The following is a 19,630-nucleotide window of genomic DNA, read 5'->3' on the forward strand; positions in this document are numbered from 1 at the left end:
TGATCCTTCCTCCTGGCCACGCTGGTCCCTCAGTGCCCATGTGCATAGGTCAGCTTCTGGGCTCAGCCTGAAAACTTGCGTTCACGACGCCCTGATGCCCTCCTGATGCCATCGTCCTGAAGGCCTAGCTCAGGTTCCACTCTCTGCCCCTGCCGCCCCTGGCGTCCCCCCTGCCTGGGAACCCTGTCTTGTGGTTCTTCCTGCTGCATTCTAAGTGTGTGGGACAGGAGATGGCAAACAGCGTAGAGGTGAAGCAAGATGGGCCATGGGGTGACAGCGCTAAGCAGCATTCGCGGAGGTTCCTGATACCATCTGGTCTCTTCTTATATGTTTAGAATTTTCCATGAAAAAGTATTTTGTTTTTTAAAACAATTATCCATCTTATTCCCAAATGAGATCCTTGGGGCAGAAGTTAATCGAATTCTTTGTATCAGCCCCACCTCCTAACAAGAGACCTTACATATAGTTCATGCTCAATAAATGCATGCAAAGGCAAGTAATGAAGTGCCCTCTGTGTGCCAGGCTCTGAACAGATACTGACAGGCTAGCCCATAATGAGCCATGGGATACGGTTTCCTGTGCTTAAGTGGGCTGCGCGCTAACCTGAGCCGCCTTAAGGACCGAGTCCCTCTGTGGTCCAGGGCAGGTTGGGAAGGAGCTGACAGCAGTTCCGGGGGGGCCCTGGCTTGCACCTACCCTGCTAAACCTGCTCTTTCTGGCTCTCTCTCTCCCTCTCTTAAGGGCTAGTGAGCAGGTCTGCAGGTGAGTTTTCTATCTAATCTGAGATGGAATTAAGTCGATTAGTTTAAATGTATCGGGCACTTGATATGTCATTGCCCCTATTATGAGGTTTACATACAGTGGCAGAAGACTCTTAATTAATTTTACCTTAAACACTAGAAGGTCAGGCCCAAATAATTCAGCATGCAAATGTATGCAAAATAGGCAAATTAGTGTTTCAGACAGACAAAATGAGCCCCTATGTTTATTTTATTTTTTAATCAAAAAGAATTCAGCTTTGGACAAGGGAAAATGAAGATGGGCAAGGAGGCTTTTCATACTATTAGCAAAGACAATGACACGGTCACGGTCCCGCCACTTATCAAGCACCGACTGTGTGCGAGGGCTGGACCGAGTATGCTGGACCCTCTATTACGGGTTCACCGGCAAGGACACTGAAGCTCAGAAAAATGAGATCCCCTGCAAGGCCTTTAAGAACAGAGCTGGCATCAGAGCTCAGGTTGGCCTGAATCCAAAGTCTGTGCCCCTAACAACCACTCTGCTCTGCCCACTGCCCTCTTGGTGGGCACCGACGGGAGATGGAGCTGAGGGGCAGGAAGACGTGGGGGAAGAGTGGGTGCAAGGGAGACAGCGCCTCCTGGTTCCACGCCTCCCCTCAGAGGGGACTGGTGGCAGAAGGAAGCAGTGACCTGGGGGGCCCGCCAGGAGCCACTCCTGAGCCATTGCTGGGCTGCAGGGGAGGAGGAGCATGTGATGCTGGGGAGGGGAAGGGCAGGGGGAGCTGTACCAGATCTGGCCCTGGGTTAGTGGAGCAATCCAGGCTGAGGTGTCTTAAGCAGTGGCTTGACCCCACATCTGTGCTGAATCAGCACAGGCCAGATTCAAAACTACAGAGTGTGTCATCCCAAGAGGCTGAGCTCCTTAGTAAGGGCGCTCCAGCTCAGATCCCCCGTGAGCCCACCCTCAGTCAGAATACCAGGGGCCACCAGGGAATCCCTATGGAAGGAATTCTGTGTCCTGCCAGTTAAGGGACACCAGCATCACCTCCTGAGCCCTGGTCTGCAGGAAGACTCCTTCCTGGAGGCTGTGCACACATGTCTTATATAAGGACCTTCTGACTCAGCCCAATCGACTGCAGGCCTCGGCATCTAAAGTCTAGGCCACCTCTGCTACATCACCATGCATGCTGGATGCATTTTTCAGAGCTGGCGGCAAACACGAAAAGGATCTATAGACAGGAAGATAAACTGCCCCATGTCACAGAGCTAGTAAGAATCCAAGTCCACAGTGGATCATTGCCAGAGGAAAACAGGATGTCCCCACCACACCACAAGACAAGCTGTTAGAACCGACAAGGAATAAACCACAGAGGCTTTGGAAAACTCCCCAACATGTGCGTAATGCACCATATGTGGGTATCGGTGTCTACAAAAATAAAACTAAAAATCAGTTTCCACCATTTATCCAGAAGGAGGGAGCTGAAAGACAGGTTTGGGCCACATGCGGCGAATGAAGTCCGTATCACCTGGAGCATATTCATTACATGTACTCTCCGTACCACCCTCACCATCAGGCATGTGGCAACAGTGAGCCTGCAGCAAACACCAGCATCCTCTGTACAGCACATTCATACTTGCAGCTCACCCTCATCGAAGCCCACGAAGGAAGCACTGCTGTTATTCCCTGTTCACAGAGGGCTCGCCCGCTCAAGGTGACACCGCTAGTAAGCTGCAGACCCAGAACTTGAATCCCAGTCCCATTCCCCAGCCCGTGTTCTTAACCACTCCAGTCCACTGGCCTCTAAAGGAAGCAAGAGACTCAATTCTCTCCTGCATTGTTTCCTAGCGCATTTCCAATAAGGTCTATGAGAAAACCCTTCTTTGGCCTTCAAGGAGTCAAAAAAACTTGCTCTTTGAATCTTAACCTAGCGTAGATGCAATCATCACCCCTCTAGAATGATAAGTGGTTCCGAAGAGCCGCTAGAGGTTCAAGAGCATTACTGGACCTTCCCACACCTGCTCACCTCCAATCCCACAAGGAGAGAAAAGGAGCCCAGAAGAAAACATGGCTCCTGGGTACCCGGCTCCCAGGCGTCAGGACCATGGCTGTGGGGACAGTGGTGGAGCATCCCTGGCTCCACCCTCCTCCTGGCCCTACGTGACTCACCTGGGATGTGCTTGGCCCAGCCGATGATGACCACGAGCTCCCTGTCTGCCAGGTCACAGAGAGTGGTCAGAGCCTTGATGTCGCCCTCGGGCATGCCAGGGGGAGGCATGGCGTACAGCTTGTCCGGCTCGGCCACCAGCAGGTAGGAGACGATCTTGGTCACTGCCAACGACCAGAGGAGGAATGTAAATGTTGGGGAAAAGAGGAAGGGGCCAGGGTGGAGCCTGGGATGGCTCAGGAAGAAAATTTGGGTTCTGGGGAGTCCCAGCAGGTCATCTCCCCTCCCTCTCTGACTCCACAACTTGCTGGCAGTGGTGATTTGGGTTCTTGACAAATATCCCTCCAAGTTCCGGAAGCTGCTGGTGAATTCTCTCAAGAGGACCCTGCTTTGAGTGGGAGGTGAGGGGGGCATGTTCTGGATGCTGGGGCTCATGCCTTCGTAGGATCATGCTTCACTTGGAGCCATATCCCACATGGAAAGGCCTAAATAAAGCCGGAAGCACCCAACACCAAGCCAGGCACTGAGGCCACCTCCCCAAGATGCACATTGTCCCAGACCCAGCAGTGGAAAGGTGGCATTGCCCCCAAGGGATGCCAGACATTCCAGGCATGGATGCAGGCAGAAGGGGCACGGGCTACCCTGGCACTCACATGGCTTCTTAGCGGGCGGAGAAATCTGTAAGCTCAGGTATGGGCTGCTCTCAGAGTCCAGCCGTCGTTTGTATTTCTGGCGGCCTCCACGCACTCGGTCAAGGCGCACACCTATGGGGGAGGGAATGGGAAAGGTGTCAGGCTGTCCAACATCAGGGGTGTTAGCACTAGTTCTGGCGTTTCAACACTGGCTTTGGCCCCCAGACTCAATGCCTTTCCAGCTGCCCTGGGGCCAGCCTCAGGCCAGGGAGTCGGACAATGCTCACTCAACTGTCTTAATGGCAACAGCCCACCCCAGCTGCCCTGGGCCAGGCCCCGCCTCTGGGCTCAGCATCCTCCTGAAATCTATCCCGAGCAAGTTTCAGCTCGCGTCTTTCTGTCTCCAAAGGGAAAATACAACAGAAGCTCTCCTCTAGGTGTTGGGGAAGGGAGACTCCTTATTGTAGATCTGCTGGGAATCCAGGGAGTGTTGAGTTAGCTTGTGAGAGAGGAAAGGAATCTCTGCCTCTAGCAGGCACCTCAAAAAGAATGAAAACAAGAATTTTCTAACTTTTTACATAAGCAGCATTGGGATGGGGGTTCATGACAAGTGGCAATTTCTGGATCCCACCTTCCAGGACTGTAGGATGACATTCTACAGTCTGTCTTCTAGAACAGAGGGAGGGTGAGGATTGGTCAGGGTGGCAGGAGTACCCTCAGAAGCAGAGGAGTGGTCAGCCCTGGGCCAGACGCTCCTGGATGGGGATGCAGGTGAGGTGGTCCTGGCCACACCTGGAAAACGAATACCTGAGTCTCCCAGTAGCAGGTGCAAAAGCAGGTGTGGCCATGCCACACTAACATCCCTCCCCAGGAGTGAGGCCCTCTCCTAGAGAGATCTGCTATTTCCCTGGGTCTGTATGGCCTTCCAGAAACCCACCCCACCCCTCAGCTCCTGCTGTCTAGACAGACATGTTGGTACCATCTGACACGCCTAACCAGCCTGCAGGGTGGACAGGACCTCAAATGGGCTCCTCACCCAAAGGCACACGAGCTCAGACTGGCTACCGATCTATGTGGCCTGGCCTGAGAAACAGGTGGGACCCAACAAATTAGCTCCCAGGTATGAAGGAGCACGGGAAGTAGAGCAGCTGGTTCCCTTTTCCTTACCATGAAACAGGCCTTGACTGAAACACATAAAAAGCCAGACACAGAGCCGGAGTCCTGAGAGGAGACCTCCAAGCTGACAGGCCCAGTTCAACGTTGTCTTCCTTTTTCCCCAAAGGTCAACACATCACCCTTACGGAGCCCCAGCAGTTGATGTTCATTCAGGGCCCCGTCCGGCACTTTCCCCCGGGCACCTCCTCCTGCCTCTCCTCCCAGTGTGGTGGGGGCGGCCGCCAGTCCTGCGGTCCTGTTGGGTCAGGCCCTTCTTGCTTGGGGAGAGGCAGGAGGAAGGCAGGAATAGCGGTAACTCAATGGCACAAGGACTTGGATCCCATTCATGCCAGGGGTGATTTTCTGGCTGCTTCTTAGAATGTACAGCTAGTCCATTCAGTGTCTGGGACCAGAGAGGAGTCCCCTAGGGCAATGAGGGCCACTGAAAGTAAAATCACTTTGTCTACTGAATGGGAGGGACCAGCCCTTCAACTGCTAATTGCCCTAAAGGAACTTGGGGTGAGGAGTGCCTCCAGGTAGGGGCTCAGGCCACCTCCTCCTCCAGGGCCACCAAACCAGACGGCCCAAGGGGACGGTCTCTTCGAGGCCAGTCACTGCTCAGCATTTCCGTCAGCAGTGTCCCTCTTTACCCCCCAGACCGACACTCCTATACTTGATGCTGGACATGGCTGCAGGGAACATTTTGGGGGCGGGAGAGTCAACCCAGCATCCCACGCCTGCTTCCTATGTAAGTAACTCCCCTATTGTGAGTCCTCTCAGAGGAGGCCTGTGCCCACCCCCAGTCTGGATATCCAAGTGAGGCAGGTCCTCCTGCCCGCCCCCGTCTGGAGGTCGAAGCATGGTCTGGTGACACAGGCCCAGTCGACAGGAGTCTTTGATCAAATGCCACGTGGTCAGGGCAGCAGCGGTGTGGGCAGCCTCTGGCTACTGCTCATCTCCTGCGCCTGGGCTTCCCCAGGCCTCCCCGGGCCCTTGTCTGGCTTCTCAGTGTGTTCCTGGAGCCTCCTGAGAAGCTTCCAGTGAACTCCCCTTCTGCTCTGAGGGGCGGAAGGGATTGCAACTGACCATACTCGCACTTGGGTTCTCCAAAACCAGACATCGGGAAGAATGCCAGTAACAAGTGCGTTCCTGAGTAGGTGAGCAGGCTCCTGCTGTCAGCCACTGAGGCTCCGCCTCACTGAGGAACCCCGGGAGACAGGGTAGGACACGCCCCAATGATCTCCTGCTGCAGATGAGGGCCTCAGGGCATTTAGCCACCTCGCGGGGCAGGGCCCGGCCAAGCAGGCTCCGGTGCCCACAGAAAGCCCCAGGCAGAGCGGCACCTCACAAGGTAGCACTTCGGTCAGCATGCATGTGACAGAGTGCTGAGTGAATGCAGGCAAGACACCGGCTGGCTGCCACCCTCCTTCTCAAAGGGTGGTCCACGGCCAGGCATCATCTGGAAGCGTGTCTGAAATGCAAAAATCTCAGGCTGCCCCCTAGGAATCTGAGTCAGCATGCTGACAAGGTGACTCAAGGCACGGAGGCTCGTGAGAGTTTGGGAAAGGCTGCACTTCAGCATCCGAGTGGACTCGCCGGGCCTCGGACCTTGAAGGGGACAGCGGAGGCCCATCCCACGCAGGACCTAAACCCACGCGCTGGGAGGACTTTGGCTCCCACCCTCCACCCTTCCTGGCCCCTCAGTGAGGGCAGAAGGAGCAGCCCCACCAAGGCAGGAAGGATGGCTCCTCCCTTGAAGGTTTTTGGGGCAAAGTTCCCTGTTTTCCTGACCCCCTCCTATGATCCCGCTACAAAGCAGCTCACCCCTGCCTGCGACACTGGAGGTGAGCCAAACCCTCAACCAAGCTCTGCTTTTTCTTGAAAAGCTGGTAAGACTAAAAGCGAAAATGCCGAGCTTCATTCACACAGGACGATGAGGACGCCCATTTCCTGTGCACCTACTATGCGCCCGGATCTGACCGGAGTCCAGGATGATCCCCTCCCCCACTTCTCGGACTTTCTCTCCTGGAAGCCAGTCTCACGAGCTCACCCCTCCACCCGGCCTGCCTGACCGCAGAAGCAGGAAATGCTCAACAAAACAAAGAAAGAGGCAGCCGTCCCTTAGCAAGGCAAGGAGATGGACACTTGCCACTTCGGTCACTACTTCCATATGCAATGTTCTCTGTCCTGACACAGGGCCTGGCCCTTAGTGGGTGTTCAAGAAAGTCTTGATGCATATAGGAATGGATGAGTCTCCTGCCCCCAGACCCCCAGGAGGGCTGGGTGCTTCTTCCAGGACTCCAATAGCCCCCTGGCTTCCCCTACTGACCAGGTGCCCCTGCCGCCAGGGGCTGTTCTCCGTCCCATTATTCCATGGTCTGTCATGGCGCCCAACGCCCAGCAGATGCTTAGAAAACCAGAGCTGTTACTAACGTCATCTCCATTATTATTACTACTCTTCCCGACACTATGTACATGTCTCTGTTAAGTCACAGTAAGAACAATCATTTAGCGGCGCCTGGGTGGCTCAGTTGGTTAAGCGTCTGCCTTCAGCTCAGGTCATGATCGCAGGGTCCTGGGATTGAGCCCCACATCGGGCTCCCTGCTCAGCAGGGAGTCTGCTTCTCCCTCTCCCTCTCCCTCTGCTCCTCCCTCTGCTCATGCTCACTCTACCAAATATACAAATAAAACCTTAAAAAAGAAAAAAAGAACAACCATGAGAACAGCCTAATTCATGGAGCACTTTCTCTGTGTGTTGCCCTTTTTCATCTATAGCATATAAAGCCGGCACGATTATCCCCATTTTATAAATAAGAACCACTGAGGCTTGGGTGATTGAGTAATTTGCCCAATAAAGGAACCAGTACCCACACTCTTTGCTACTCCGGGGTACTGCCCCCCAGGGCCCTGAGGGTATAATTTTTCCTCTAAATTTTCTCCTTCAGATCTTCACAGGATGGTCCATGGCTCCAATCAATACACACATGCATCAATTATCAACTTACTCTGTTTTCTTAAGAAAAGTAGCCCGTTGGGTTTGATTATGCCCAAAATGATGCCTGACGTGAGCCAGGCTTGCCTCCTGGCTTCCTGCCAGGCCTCACCCCAACTACAAGCCCATAAGGGCTCCAGCCCATGGGATCCAACGGGCAAGGTCCCAGGCCCCTCTTGGCTCTTATGGCTCACGCAGCCTTGGCCCAGTTGGCTCTCATAGCCTTGGTCTCATCATCAGGTACGGGGGAGGGGGCAATGGTAACACTAACACTGTTCACTGAATGTGGCTTTTGTGACAGTCGTGGGAAAATGCTTGCTAAATTGGCAGTGGCTCCAGTAGGCCAAGGGAGGCCGTCACTCCCACCACCACGCAAGGTAGCATTCACGGGTACTTTATACACCACCTTGTGCTTGTTTCCCTCCTTTCCCAACCACTCGTCAATTCAGTGGGGTCTTAAGGGAAAGGGCCCACGTCAGCTCCGCGTTCTGAGCTCCCCTCCCCCTATACTGTCCCAGTCAGGTTTTACTCGTGGTATTTAGGGTAGAGGGGTCCCCCAACCAGAGGCCCCCTTCCCATTGGCCGGGCCCCCACCTAAGTGATGTAAGCCATATCCTTTTTGCCCACACTGTTCCCAAAGGCCAATTAAGATCTGGATTCACCCTTGAAGGCCCAAGTCAAGTATTAGCTCTACTGAGAAGCCTTTCCAGACTCGCCCTAGCAGAGTTGGCCATGCCCTCCTTGGGATCCTTTTGCTCACTCTCTATTACAGAAACTATAGTCGAAACAGCAACTCTACACAATACACTATGTGTTCATCCCCCTGGTGGACTGTGGGTACCTCCTGGGCAAGAACTGTCTTTCATCTTTGTTGTCTAAGCTCAGCACCCAGCCCTTGGGAGGCAGCCAAGCGTCTGAGTAAAATGATGTACTGGTTCAAATGCAGCCTTCACACTTAGGAGACAAAAGAATCTTAGGGTCTGGCTGGTCCTTTTCCCCTGCCTCCAGAAATTCACTCCCTTCGGACAGCGCATCCCTCATGAAGTGAGCTAAATTCAGTCTCTAGATCACTTTTTATCCTCCATCCCATCCAACGAGACTACCCCCTTTCACCAGACAACCCTTTATGGACTTGAACATCCTTGGGTACCCTCCTTCTACAGCCAAGCACTCTTTATTTTCTGTATCTGTATATACTTTCAGGCCACTCACCTCCCTGCCTTCTACACATTTGTCTTTATTGATGTGGTCTGCTCCGAACTGAGCATGGTCAGCATCTCAAGGGCAGAGACCATGGACAGAGGTCTGAATTCCTCCGCACTCTGCCTAAACAGACATTGGTCAACAATGTTTATACTTACTATCTGTCAGTGTGTTCTTATATTTTCTAGAGTACCCTGCTCACAATTTTAGTCAACAAGATAATGGCATGGACTGGGTTCTCATCCTGAGCGCTGCAGCAAAATGCTGTATCACAAATCCTTTAAAAATAAATCACCAAATTCTAATGATTGGGTCTGGCAGACATTAGTTGTCTACTCAATTGTCTTTCCGTTCCCTGCCTTTTATGCTAAGGGAACCTGGATTCTGTTTGTAGAGGCAACGTGTCCTAGCCAGTCCTACCAATCCCGGTCCCTCCCTATTTCCCAGTTTCCGTGATAGCAAGAGCTGGTCCTACGACCTGGTTCTGGCCAATGGACTATAATGGGAAGTCCACGTTGGGGTGCTTCTGGGAATGGTTTTGCTTTTCTGATACAAGGGACAGACATGTTTGGTGCAGCCCTGCCTTTCTCCTGCCCTGACCTGGAAGGTGACGGTCAGAGCTATGGCAACCACCCTGCAACCATGAGGCAGCCAAGCAAGGACCCCAAAGAACACCAAAGAAAGACAAAAAGATACTAAGTCCTTGCTGCTATGGCTGAGAAGCCTATAAAATGCCAGCAATCTCCCATCTCCAGAGTCCTTGGTAGGTGGGGAAATCAATCTCATTTATTGATGCCTAAGCCACTTGCAGTCAAGTTCTCTGTAACTTGCAGCAGAAAGCAATTTTCACTGATAAAGTGGGCAATTACTTTCTAAATTAGGATGCTGAAGTCTTACAAACACCCAATGGTGGGAGAAAAAAGAGAAGGCAACTTGAACTTGAAATGAGAACATTGCCTTATTGTTTATATTCTTATAGTTTTAGCAAAATACCTAAAAAGTAGGCTCAGGGAGCATATTAAAATACTACTTAACTTATAATTACTATCTGGGATTATAAGACTGTATCATCTCATTGATATACTTTCTGGATTTAAAAAAAACATTAATAATACTTACATGCAAAGTGTTCCAGATCTCTAATACTGTAATAAATACAGAGCCTTTGTTTTAACCACTGTTCAGCACTGTTAATCCCCGAACATGTGCAGGCCAAAATTTAAGTATTCATAAATTTGCTAAGAATACAAAAAGATTGATAATCACTGGAATCCATGTTCCTATGTAGACTGAGACCTGTAGTTGAGCCCAGGACTGGATAGGGAGCTGTCCTCCTGGGCCAACACGGTAACACCCCTAAATTTTATAGACACAAGTATAAGGAGAAGTTCGTATCTACTCGGTGCTGGCCTCTGCTCTGAGAATTGTTAAGTATGTTATTTCACTTAGGGATTCCAACAACCCTATAAGGGAGATTCTATTAGCCCATTTTATGGATGGAGAAATTGAGGCTAAGAGAGGATGAGTAACTCCCCAAGACCACAGAGGTAGGAAGGCAGTCTGACTTTGACCTCTAAGAACAGCTACAGTTCTGTCCTGCTTACTGGGCTAATTCTTGCCAGGCTGGCGTTGTTAAAGGCTCTCCACTGTTGCTAGTCCTGGGGTGCATCACCGCTCCTAACTGGTTCCCTCCATCTCGCCCACCCCTCTGTAAATAGTTCCTTCATTACATCCTCTTTGGTGACCCTGGGAGGGGACACCTGCTCCTTCCCAGCCCGTGGAGAGGTGAGATGTGCTTGGTCACCCTTTCGAGGAATAGGGGGAAAGGTAGTGAGAATAGGAAGAGTAGCCAAGTCCGTGCTGAGATGCTCCATCTCAAGGCCTGGAAAGAAAAGACCCAGGGCCCTCCTGGCTGTGGCTTGCTAGGCTTGCCTGGTGACTATGTTTGTTTGTTTGTTTGCTTTTGATTATGTTTGAGGGTAGCAACTGTGCAGACGCCCAGAGGGGTCTGTGCCTCCAAAGCAGAAGAAAGAAGCACTAGCCTCAGGGTCAGACCTGGATGTAATCCCTGACTCTACCTCTTAGCATGTGAGTGACCTTGAGCAAGTTTCCTCACCTTTTTGTGCCTCGATTTCTGCACCTGTACGAAATAATAGTATGTACCTTGTAGGATCGTTGTGACGACTGAATGAGTTAGTATGTGTAAAGCACTTGAAATACTGTGAATGGCACCTGGTGAGGGATCAGTAAGTGTCAGTTAATAGTATTATTATTAAAAATCCTGTTCTCTATTTTGGTAGAACGGTTGCGGCCGCGGAGGCTCTGGCAGCTCGGGACTAAGTGCAAGTTAACAGAATCACCATGATTCTTCAGAGGCTCTTCAGGTTCTCCTCTCCCATTCGGTCTGCAGTCTCAGTTCATTTGAGGAGGAACATTGGTGTTACAGCAGTGGCATTTAATAAGGAACTTGATCCTGTACAGAAACTCTTCGTGGACAACTTTAGAGAATACAGAACTAAGCGACAGGCATCTGGAGGACCCGTTGATATTGGCCCAGAGTACCAGCAAGACCCAGAGAGGGAGCTTTTTAAGCTTAAGCAAATGTATGGTAAAGCAGACATGAATACGTTCCCAGACTTCAAATTTGAAGATCCTAAATTTGAAGTCATCGAAAAACCCCAGTCCTGAAGAAAGAATGTAAAATTTATTTGGTAACTTGTCCTAGATTAGTTGTACAACTGTATCAGAATAAACATACATTTCTCAGCTGTCAAGTGTTCTTTTAATTCTGATTCCAAATAAATTATTTGGTGATGTTGGGTGTACAAAAAAAAAAAAAAATCCTGTTCTCTATTTCGACCGTATCACTATCAGCATCGTGATATTGTGGCTCAGTTTTGCAAGATGCTACCACTGGGAGAAATGGGGTAAAGGGCACATGGAATCCCTGTGTATTATTTCTCACAACTACATGTGAATCTCCACTTACCTCAAAAATCAAAAGATTAATTAACAAGACTGTTAGCTGCTTGTGGAAATATACAATGGTACACAGCTGTTCTAGAAAGCACCTTGGCAATTCCTCAAAAAGTGAAACAAGATTATCATCCATATCGTATGGCCCAGCCATTTCATTCCTGGGTATGTCCCCAAAGGAACTGAAATCAGGAACTCTAGCAGGTATTTGTATCTCAATGTTCATGGCAGTTAATACTCCCAAGAGTCACAAGGTGGAAGCAACCCAACTGTCTCTTGGCAGAAGACTGGATAAACAAAATGTGGTGTATCCATACAATGAGTATTATCCAGCTATAAAAAGGGATGCTGTTCTGACCTGCCACAGCACGGACGAACATTATGCTCAGTGAAAGAAGGAAAGGAGAGGAGAGATGTATGATTCCACTTACGAGAAATACCTAGAGTAGACAGAGGGCAGACTGGAAGTTACCAGGGGTAGTGGGGCAGGGAGAATGGGTATCACTGCTTCATGAGTACAGGGTTTCTGACTGGGATGAGAAAAATGTTTGGGAACTAGAATCACTGTCAGTGTGCTTAGCGCCGCTCAACTGTACACTTAAAGATGACTTCAAAATGGCAGACTTTGTTATCTATATTTTGTCACAATTAAAAATACTTCAGCTTCCTCAAGCTCATGGAATTTATGTAACATAAAATGTGTGAAAGCAGCCAAGTGCTTGGTACACAGTAGGCACTTAAAAGTCATTTCTTTCCTTCCATCTGCCTATGGAAGGTGGTAGGGTCTGGCAAGAACTGACAGCCTCCTTCTTGGGAAGAGAGAGAAACACACCCCCTTAGTTGTAACTACATGAGTTAAGATACCTGGGGAAAAAAAAAAAAACACAACAAAACAGACAAAAAAACCCTTAAGAAAGTAAGGTTCAGAGAGGTCGAGTATTGTGCCCAGGAGCACACAGCTCCAGCACAGCTTCCCTCTGGAATACACCCACAGGGTGGAGTGCTGCCTCTGTCCGACCCAGGACAGAGGCTCCGGCTTGGCTTCAGCTGTACAGCCCCTGACCCATCAGGCTCCTCCCTGGGCTGGTGCCCCTCCACAGTGGCCCATCCCACTTCCCAACTCAGGGCACAGGAAACATTCAAGAAGCTGCAGGGCCACTCTGGGGCAGAAAATCCTTGGAAGGAGGGGGTGTCAGCCTCCCCCAACTTCTTGATCCCATCCGCGCCCATCTGCTGACCTCTCCAACCCCCCCACAGGTCTGTCTGTGTCCAGAGGTGGTGGCTGCCTCGTCCTGGATCAGATGTCCACTTGCTGACTTGGTAAGAGCAGGCTTCTGACTTTTTTCTTAATGGAAGTAAAATAATTCCTGCTTTCCTCCACCTACCTCCTTTCTTCTCATTTTCCCTCCCTAAGCTGGACAAGATCCCAGGCTTTCGGAAGTAAAAATAGCCAAGAGTGCAGGGGCACAGCCACCAGGGGGGCAGTTCAAGTTTCTTTCTTATCTCCCCGGGCACTAAAAATAACCAGCGAGAGCTCTGAGGAGCATGGCCCTGCACCTGGCCCAGAGCCTGGCCCAGACGCTGCTCCTGTCACATTTCTCTTCCCACAGGAAATGTTCAGACCAGGCTGGAGAGGGAAAGGCCTCTGAGCCTGAGCGCTCCGCCCCCCGCCCCAGGCCGCCTCTGCAGAGCCTCCGCGCGCGTCTAAGGGCAGGATCTCTCCTGACATTGCCAAGTGTTCCTGGTCAGGGCCTTTCTCTTCGCCTGACCCACAAATCCCACCCTCCATTCAATGTCCTTGGTTTATGAATGATGTAAGCAGGTTCACGTTTGTGCAATGCTTCACAGTTTACAAAGCTATTTCCATATCTTATTAATTCTGCATAACAATATTGAGGGAAGGAGAATCCATGATTATTGTTATTCCCATGTGAAAACTGAAGCTCAGAAAGGACTGGTAACTTGCTCAGGGACACAGAGCCAGGAAATATCAGAGGAAGGAGCTGAACCTTGACCTCCAAGTCCTATCTCCTTGGCTTTGAACTTGAGACCACCAGACTGTGGGATCGTTGGGATGCCATGGAAAGCCTCTGAATGATACAGACTTTTGAGTACTTACTCCTTGAGGTTCTGAGTCAGAAGGTCTCGGGGGATGTCCAGGAATGGATAATTTTTCAATGTTCCTCCAGCGATTCTGATAACTTGCCAGGTCTGGGGAGCACTGTCCTAAACCTGTTTTATTCAGTACTGTATCTGACCAGTCTTCCTCCTTGGGGACTTAGGGTTGACTGCCTGTAAGTTCTACCAAATTACAGCTGACTCATCTCTATGAAGAGGAAACCACCCAGAAGGTGATGCGGGTACCCAGAGGCTGCAGGTTATGAGGGCATGCTGATGGGTGCCCCAGCACAGCAGAATGCCCTCAGCACTTATCTACACCCCTGCACATGCGGGGCTTCCTTTAATACCTGTCCTGCAGGGGGGTCTGCGTGACAGGTATGCTCACCTTGCTGCCCAGGACAGGATGGCTCTTTGGGGCTGCCTCTTAGCCTGGTGCCCTAACGTAATGGTGAAGAGAGAGTCTCAGTCTCATGCCTCATTCACTAGAAGTCAAGGGAGCCTCGTAGGTGGATAAACCCACACGCTACCTAATATCCTGGGGCTTGTACCAATGGCTCCTGGATGGGTACAATGGTCCTGAATGAGGAGCCCTTGGCCCCTCGTCTATTAAATTATCCATCAGCTGCTCTCTTCTCTAGACCCTTCTCACTCAGGCCATCATACGCCCAAGGGCATTCCAGCAAGCCTGGGTTATCACTGCATTCCCAGCGGCCAAGAAGACTCCAACACTGTGCAAGCAACAGGGCAAAGCTATTTAGACCTATTTAGACCTCCCCGTCCTTTCCCTTACTCTTTTCTCCCCTTTGAGGAAAAGCTACAGGCTTTGCTACTTGGCCAAGCTATCTACACTGAGTTGGAATGGGCTTCTTAAAAGCAAGTCTCACATAACCAAGGAGACTAGCTACCACTCAGCTCAGTTATTTACTAGCAGCGTGGCCTCGGGCAAATTAAACTCATCATACCAGGCACGGCCAATAGTTGTCAGCTGTGCCAATGCCTTCCACTTCCTAGTCTGTGGCAGACATTGCTAATCGCTCACAGCACTCTTGCCTACCAATCCCAATTGTGCCTACGCCTTTGGATCATGCATCTAGGCAGTCACTCGCCACCCCACAACTGACGGTGCAACTAAAGGCAATTTACCATCCAGGAGCCTGAATTATTTCTCAGGTTCTATCTCTAAAAACTCTGGTTCTGTAATCATAGGCCTTAATCTGACTTCAGGTACCTCTTAGGTGGGCTTCAGGGGTTCTGTGACGCTCCTAAAATTGTCTGCAAAATTTTATGTGCAAGTACTTGTGTGTGTTTTATGGCAGAATTTTCACTGGATTTTCGAAGGAATTCAAGGATCTCTAAATCAGTAACAACTGGATTAGAGGCTGTCACCGTAAAAAGCAGGCAAACAAGCAAATGAATAAATAATTTCAAGTTGGGAGAAGTTCAACAAGGAAGTAAACAAAAGGATAAGGTAAGAAAGGAAGTGGGAAGAGAGGCCTTCTGAGATGGCACGTAAGTGTGGGCTGCAAGGGTGAGGAGCCAGCCATGGGGAGGGCATTCCAGGCAGGGGAACAGCCCAAAGCTCGTAGGATGGGAAAGAGTCTGTCATGCTTGAGGATCAAAAGTAAACCAGTAGGGCTGGAGCAGAGTGAGCAGGAGTGAGGGGCCAGGAGAGAAATGGGACCGGATGATACTGAAAAGGGAGGAGGGGCTAGATCACACAAGGTCTTGAAGACCAGTAAAAAAATAAAGTAGAAAAACAGGGAAAAGGCTCAGGCAAGCACCTCACCGAAAAGGAATCCCAAGTGGCTAGTATGCATATGAAATATGCTTATCTGATAGTGGAGAGAGTACAGATCAAAGTGATAGTAAGACACCAGTTCACGCACACTAGCAAAAATTTAAAAAGCGTTGGTGAGGATATGGAGCAACCAGAACGCCTAAACACGAGTAGGTAAGTCAGCACAACCTAATCAAAAACAGTTTCATATCATCTGATAAAGCTGAAGATGCACATACCTGGCACTTCTACCCCCCAGGCCTGAAATCCCTTACACACGAGCACCAGGGCACCAGGGCATATGAGACACTGCTTCCTCAGCAGCAGAAAGGGAAATCAAACTCCCCTAAACTCATCCAATGATCCTACAGTGCAGGAGTTTGCAAACTAAGGTCTTTGGGCTAAACCCAGTGCTTTGCCTGCTCATCAGAACACAGCTCTGTTCATTCATTTCATTTCTTCATCATCTGTGGCTGCTTTCGCTCTGGAACAAGGGCGGAGTTCCGTAGCTGCCAGAGGCCTTCCGGCTAACAAAGCCTAAAATATTTATTCTCTGGCTGCCTCCTGCTATACAGCAATGCAAATGAATGAATTACAGCACCATGTAACAAGAGCATTCATCTCAGAAATACCATCTAAAATAACTGAGATGCAGAATATGCATAGTATAATTTCATTTGAAACAAACAACCCCCCCAAAAGACCCGTAAAGATATAAACGTGATAAAACTATTTTAAAAAGCAAAGGAAAAACAATATGAAACCAGGTAAGTTACCTCTGAGGGTAATAAAAATGGGAAAGGGCACAAAGGGAACCTGAAGAATCAGGGTAAATTTTTTTCTCCTATTGGATGGAAGGTATCCGTATTCTTCATACTTTACATATATTTTTGGCATGTTGATTGCCCACTAAAATACATTATTCCCGTTTTCCAAACCAATAGAGTTTTAGCTGGACACATGGCATCCCACCCAGCTAAAGACTACAATTCCCAGACTTCCTTGCAGAGGTATGGCCATTTGACCAGGTTCCACCAATGGGCTGTGAGTGGAAGGAACACGTGCCACTTCTGGGTCCCATCCTTCCAATGAGCTGGCGAGGCTATGCTTCCTTCTGGCTGCCTGAAAGACGGTGATAGAGTAAATGCTATCAACTCTTTGGGGAAGTTTTGTTGGAAAGGGGAGCAGGGTGAGGTAGCAATAGCTGGATGAAGGTGAAGGGTTAAAATACAGTTGTGGGGGTTTTTAAATTTTAATTTTGTTTTTATAAGGGGAGAATAAAAGTATGTTTGTGTGCTGATGAAAATGATCCAGTAGTGAGCAAGGGTCTGACGATGCTGGAAGAAGAAATGATACTACATGACTGAAGTCCTTGATGACGAAAGAAGAGAGAGCATAGGCAGGGAGACCGGCTTTAGACAGGAGCAGAGATATCTGTAACAGGGGTAAAGACAGGAAACAACAGGTAGGTTTGTGGATTCAACGGCAGGTGGGTAAGAAATTCCCCCACTTGACTGTTTCCATTTTTTTCAAGAAAATGTAAAGCAACGTCCTTGGCCAAGGATGGGGGAGAGAGGCCATGGGAGATTCAAAGCTGCCTCTTGGATCACGGAAGAAAATCAGTTCATAGCACGATGAAGAACATCCATCTCCAATCAAGGACTGACATCCTACTTTGTGGTACAACTCCGGGGCTTTCCCTGAAGAGTCGGGAGCAAGATGAAAATGACTATGATTAGGATTCCCATTTTACAGAGGAGGAAAAGGAGGCTGACAGAGATTTAAGTAAAGCACCAGGAGAGCTGATTAGTGTGGTCACACTGGGGTCTCACTGGGTCTGTATGATCGCCGAACCTGTTATTTCGTGCTTTGGCACACCAAAAGTCCTGCATGAACAGTAATGAGGATTCGGCACAGACAAGATCATCCCCTGTGGCTTCATTCAGTTAACATCTCCCTAACCATCAGGTCATCGTGCCTGAGCGGCCCAGAGGCTGCAGGCCACGTGGAAAGATCTCGTGAGCTGTCAGACTTTGAGTGTGTACTCGCACACGTGCATGTGTGTGCGTCGATGCGCACGTGCGTAAGATGGAAAGTGGTTGTGGGGGGAGGGGACACAAATATACACCAGGGTTCTTGGGCTCTAGTTCAAAACTACTCCCTGAAGTGCCGAAGAGCAGGTTTGTTTCAGAACACTAATGCATTGTGGAAAAGAAAAAAGAACTTTTAAAGGCAAGTCATCTCTCCCATCCTCTTTCTTCGTTCAGAGGGCCAGAAAAGTGGTATTTCTGGCAGGGGCTAGAGGCGGAATACTCTATAAATACAAAGCCATTAAATCCCATGCAGCGGGAACCTGATCGGAGCCTCCTTTTAATTTCCTGACAGGAGCTGGCCACTAACCCAATTACCCAGAATCCCCGCAGGAGCCCTCCCCGCCCGCCCAACAAGCACAAAGACAGTGAGAGCGTATTGCATGGATGTCAGCCCAGCTTTCACCGAAATCAAGTATCTTTTAGAAAACACTTGGGGAAAGGCGGGCAGGGGCCGAGGGGAGGAGGAAGAGGAGGACAGGGAGGCTGCCGGCCTGAGGCAGGTGAAGTGAGGTGAGGAGAAGGTGAGGTTCGCAGGATGAGCCTTCAAGGGAGAGCTGCTGAAAGCCCAGAGCTGTGCTGTAGCATGAGGGCTTCCTGAGAAAGGCAGCAAATGGTTTTCCAGGTTCTTCCACTGAGAGCCTGTCGGGCCACACCTTGCCAGGCTGGGATGGGGAGGAAGGGGAGCGGGCACCCCATCTTTCCCCAGCCTCCGGCCACCCCCGCACCCCTGCACGGGGACCAGGACCCGAGTCCCCGGTTCCTCCATGCGAGAGGCCCACTGTGGAAGCTTAAGGAGGAGGAGCAGCTCCCGGGAAGCCTGGAGTCTGCCTTTCAGAGTCAGGTCCGTGTGAGGGAAGGAGGGAGGCAGGGAGCCCGCGCCAATCCCAGGGGCCTAGGCTCCTGCTCACGAAGTGGTGGGGGGACAACCAAACAAAAGCAGGAGTCAGGGCAGCTTCCAAGAGCCCCTGCCTGGCAGGGACTCAGGCTCCTCAATGAGGCAAGCTCCTCCTAAGGGGGCTGGTCCCCGTGGAGCTTCTGATCGCAGGATCCCACCAAGGCTCAGCACTGGGGGGAGGGGGGGGCGGCGGGTGGACAGAGACTAAATGGAGGCACTGGGCTTTGTCCACACTCGGGTGTCTTTGTGTCATCCTGCCCCCTCTGGATTTGGAACTGCCAGCACTGGGGTAGGGTGAGGACGGGGAGGGTTCTAGTGACCGCCCCCTCCTCCTCCTTCAGGCAGAGCTCCAGAAAGGGCATCTCCAGGCTGGGGCCCAGGCAGTTTACCTCAGCACACCTGCCCCGCTCCTGCCAACAGTCTCAGATGCCCCTGGCTGCCACCGAAGAGAGAGGCCATCCTGCACCCTTTCCTGCATCCAAGTCCTGGGCCAACCACAGGGCCATTTAGAGCAGAGGGAGGCCAAGGTTGGGGCCCCACCGTGCATGTCTTCCCCGAGGCAGAGCTTCTCTCAGGCCCACGTGCCCCCAGCACCCCCACACTGTAGTCTGGGGACACACAGCATCTACTTTGCTTCTCTGAAGTGGCTCGCCGGGTACCTGAGCTGTCTTTGCCACCAGCGTGCACTTGGCCACGCACTTCTCTGCTATCAGTGGGTCCCCCTTGTCATTCCCCCGTTCTGGGGGGCCACTAGGAGGTACTCCCACTCTCTTCCCAGTACTGGGTAGTCCCGGAGGAGAGTCTTCTTCAGATAGCGTCCTTGGAGACCAGCAGGGATTTCAAGTGGTGGTCCTCCCTCTTGCCTCATCTCTCCACTCTCC

At 50.7% G+C, this 19,630-nt stretch overlaps 2 protein-coding genes across 2 annotated transcripts in view; one reads left to right on the forward strand and one right to left on the reverse strand.

The window, feature by feature from the left end:
• The window catches only part of ESRRB (estrogen related receptor beta), a 105,682-nt gene that overhangs the window by 12,471 nt on the left and 73,581 nt on the right, over window positions 1-19,630 (reverse strand). The window contains exons 4-5 of the mRNA XM_027572845.2: window positions 3,559-3,669; window positions 2,908-3,069 (exon numbers count right to left, since the gene is read on the reverse strand). Coding sequence (XP_027428646.1) covers window positions 2,908-3,069; window positions 3,559-3,669 — 273 coding nt within the window. The remainder of the gene's footprint in view (window positions 1-2,907; window positions 3,070-3,558; window positions 3,670-19,630) is intronic.
• LOC113910552 (ATP synthase-coupling factor 6, mitochondrial-like) lies at window positions 11,189-11,712 on the forward strand. The gene has a single exon (XM_035728301.1). The coding sequence runs from the start codon at window positions 11,249-11,251 to the stop codon at window positions 11,573-11,575; it is 327 nt and encodes a 108-aa protein (XP_035584194.1). The 5' UTR covers window positions 11,189-11,248; the 3' UTR covers window positions 11,576-11,712.

Source organism: Zalophus californianus, chromosome 6 (genome assembly GCF_009762305.2).
Source record: "Zalophus californianus isolate mZalCal1 chromosome 6, mZalCal1.pri.v2, whole genome shotgun sequence".
Classification (NCBI taxonomy): domain Eukaryota; kingdom Metazoa; phylum Chordata; class Mammalia; order Carnivora; family Otariidae; genus Zalophus; species Zalophus californianus.

Bases quoted from the DNA above. Each gene is read 5' to 3' on its own strand.
- LOC113910552 (XM_035728301.1), top strand. From the start codon at position 11,249: ATGATTCTTCAGAGGCTCTTCAGGTTCTCCTCTCCCATTCGGTCTGCA.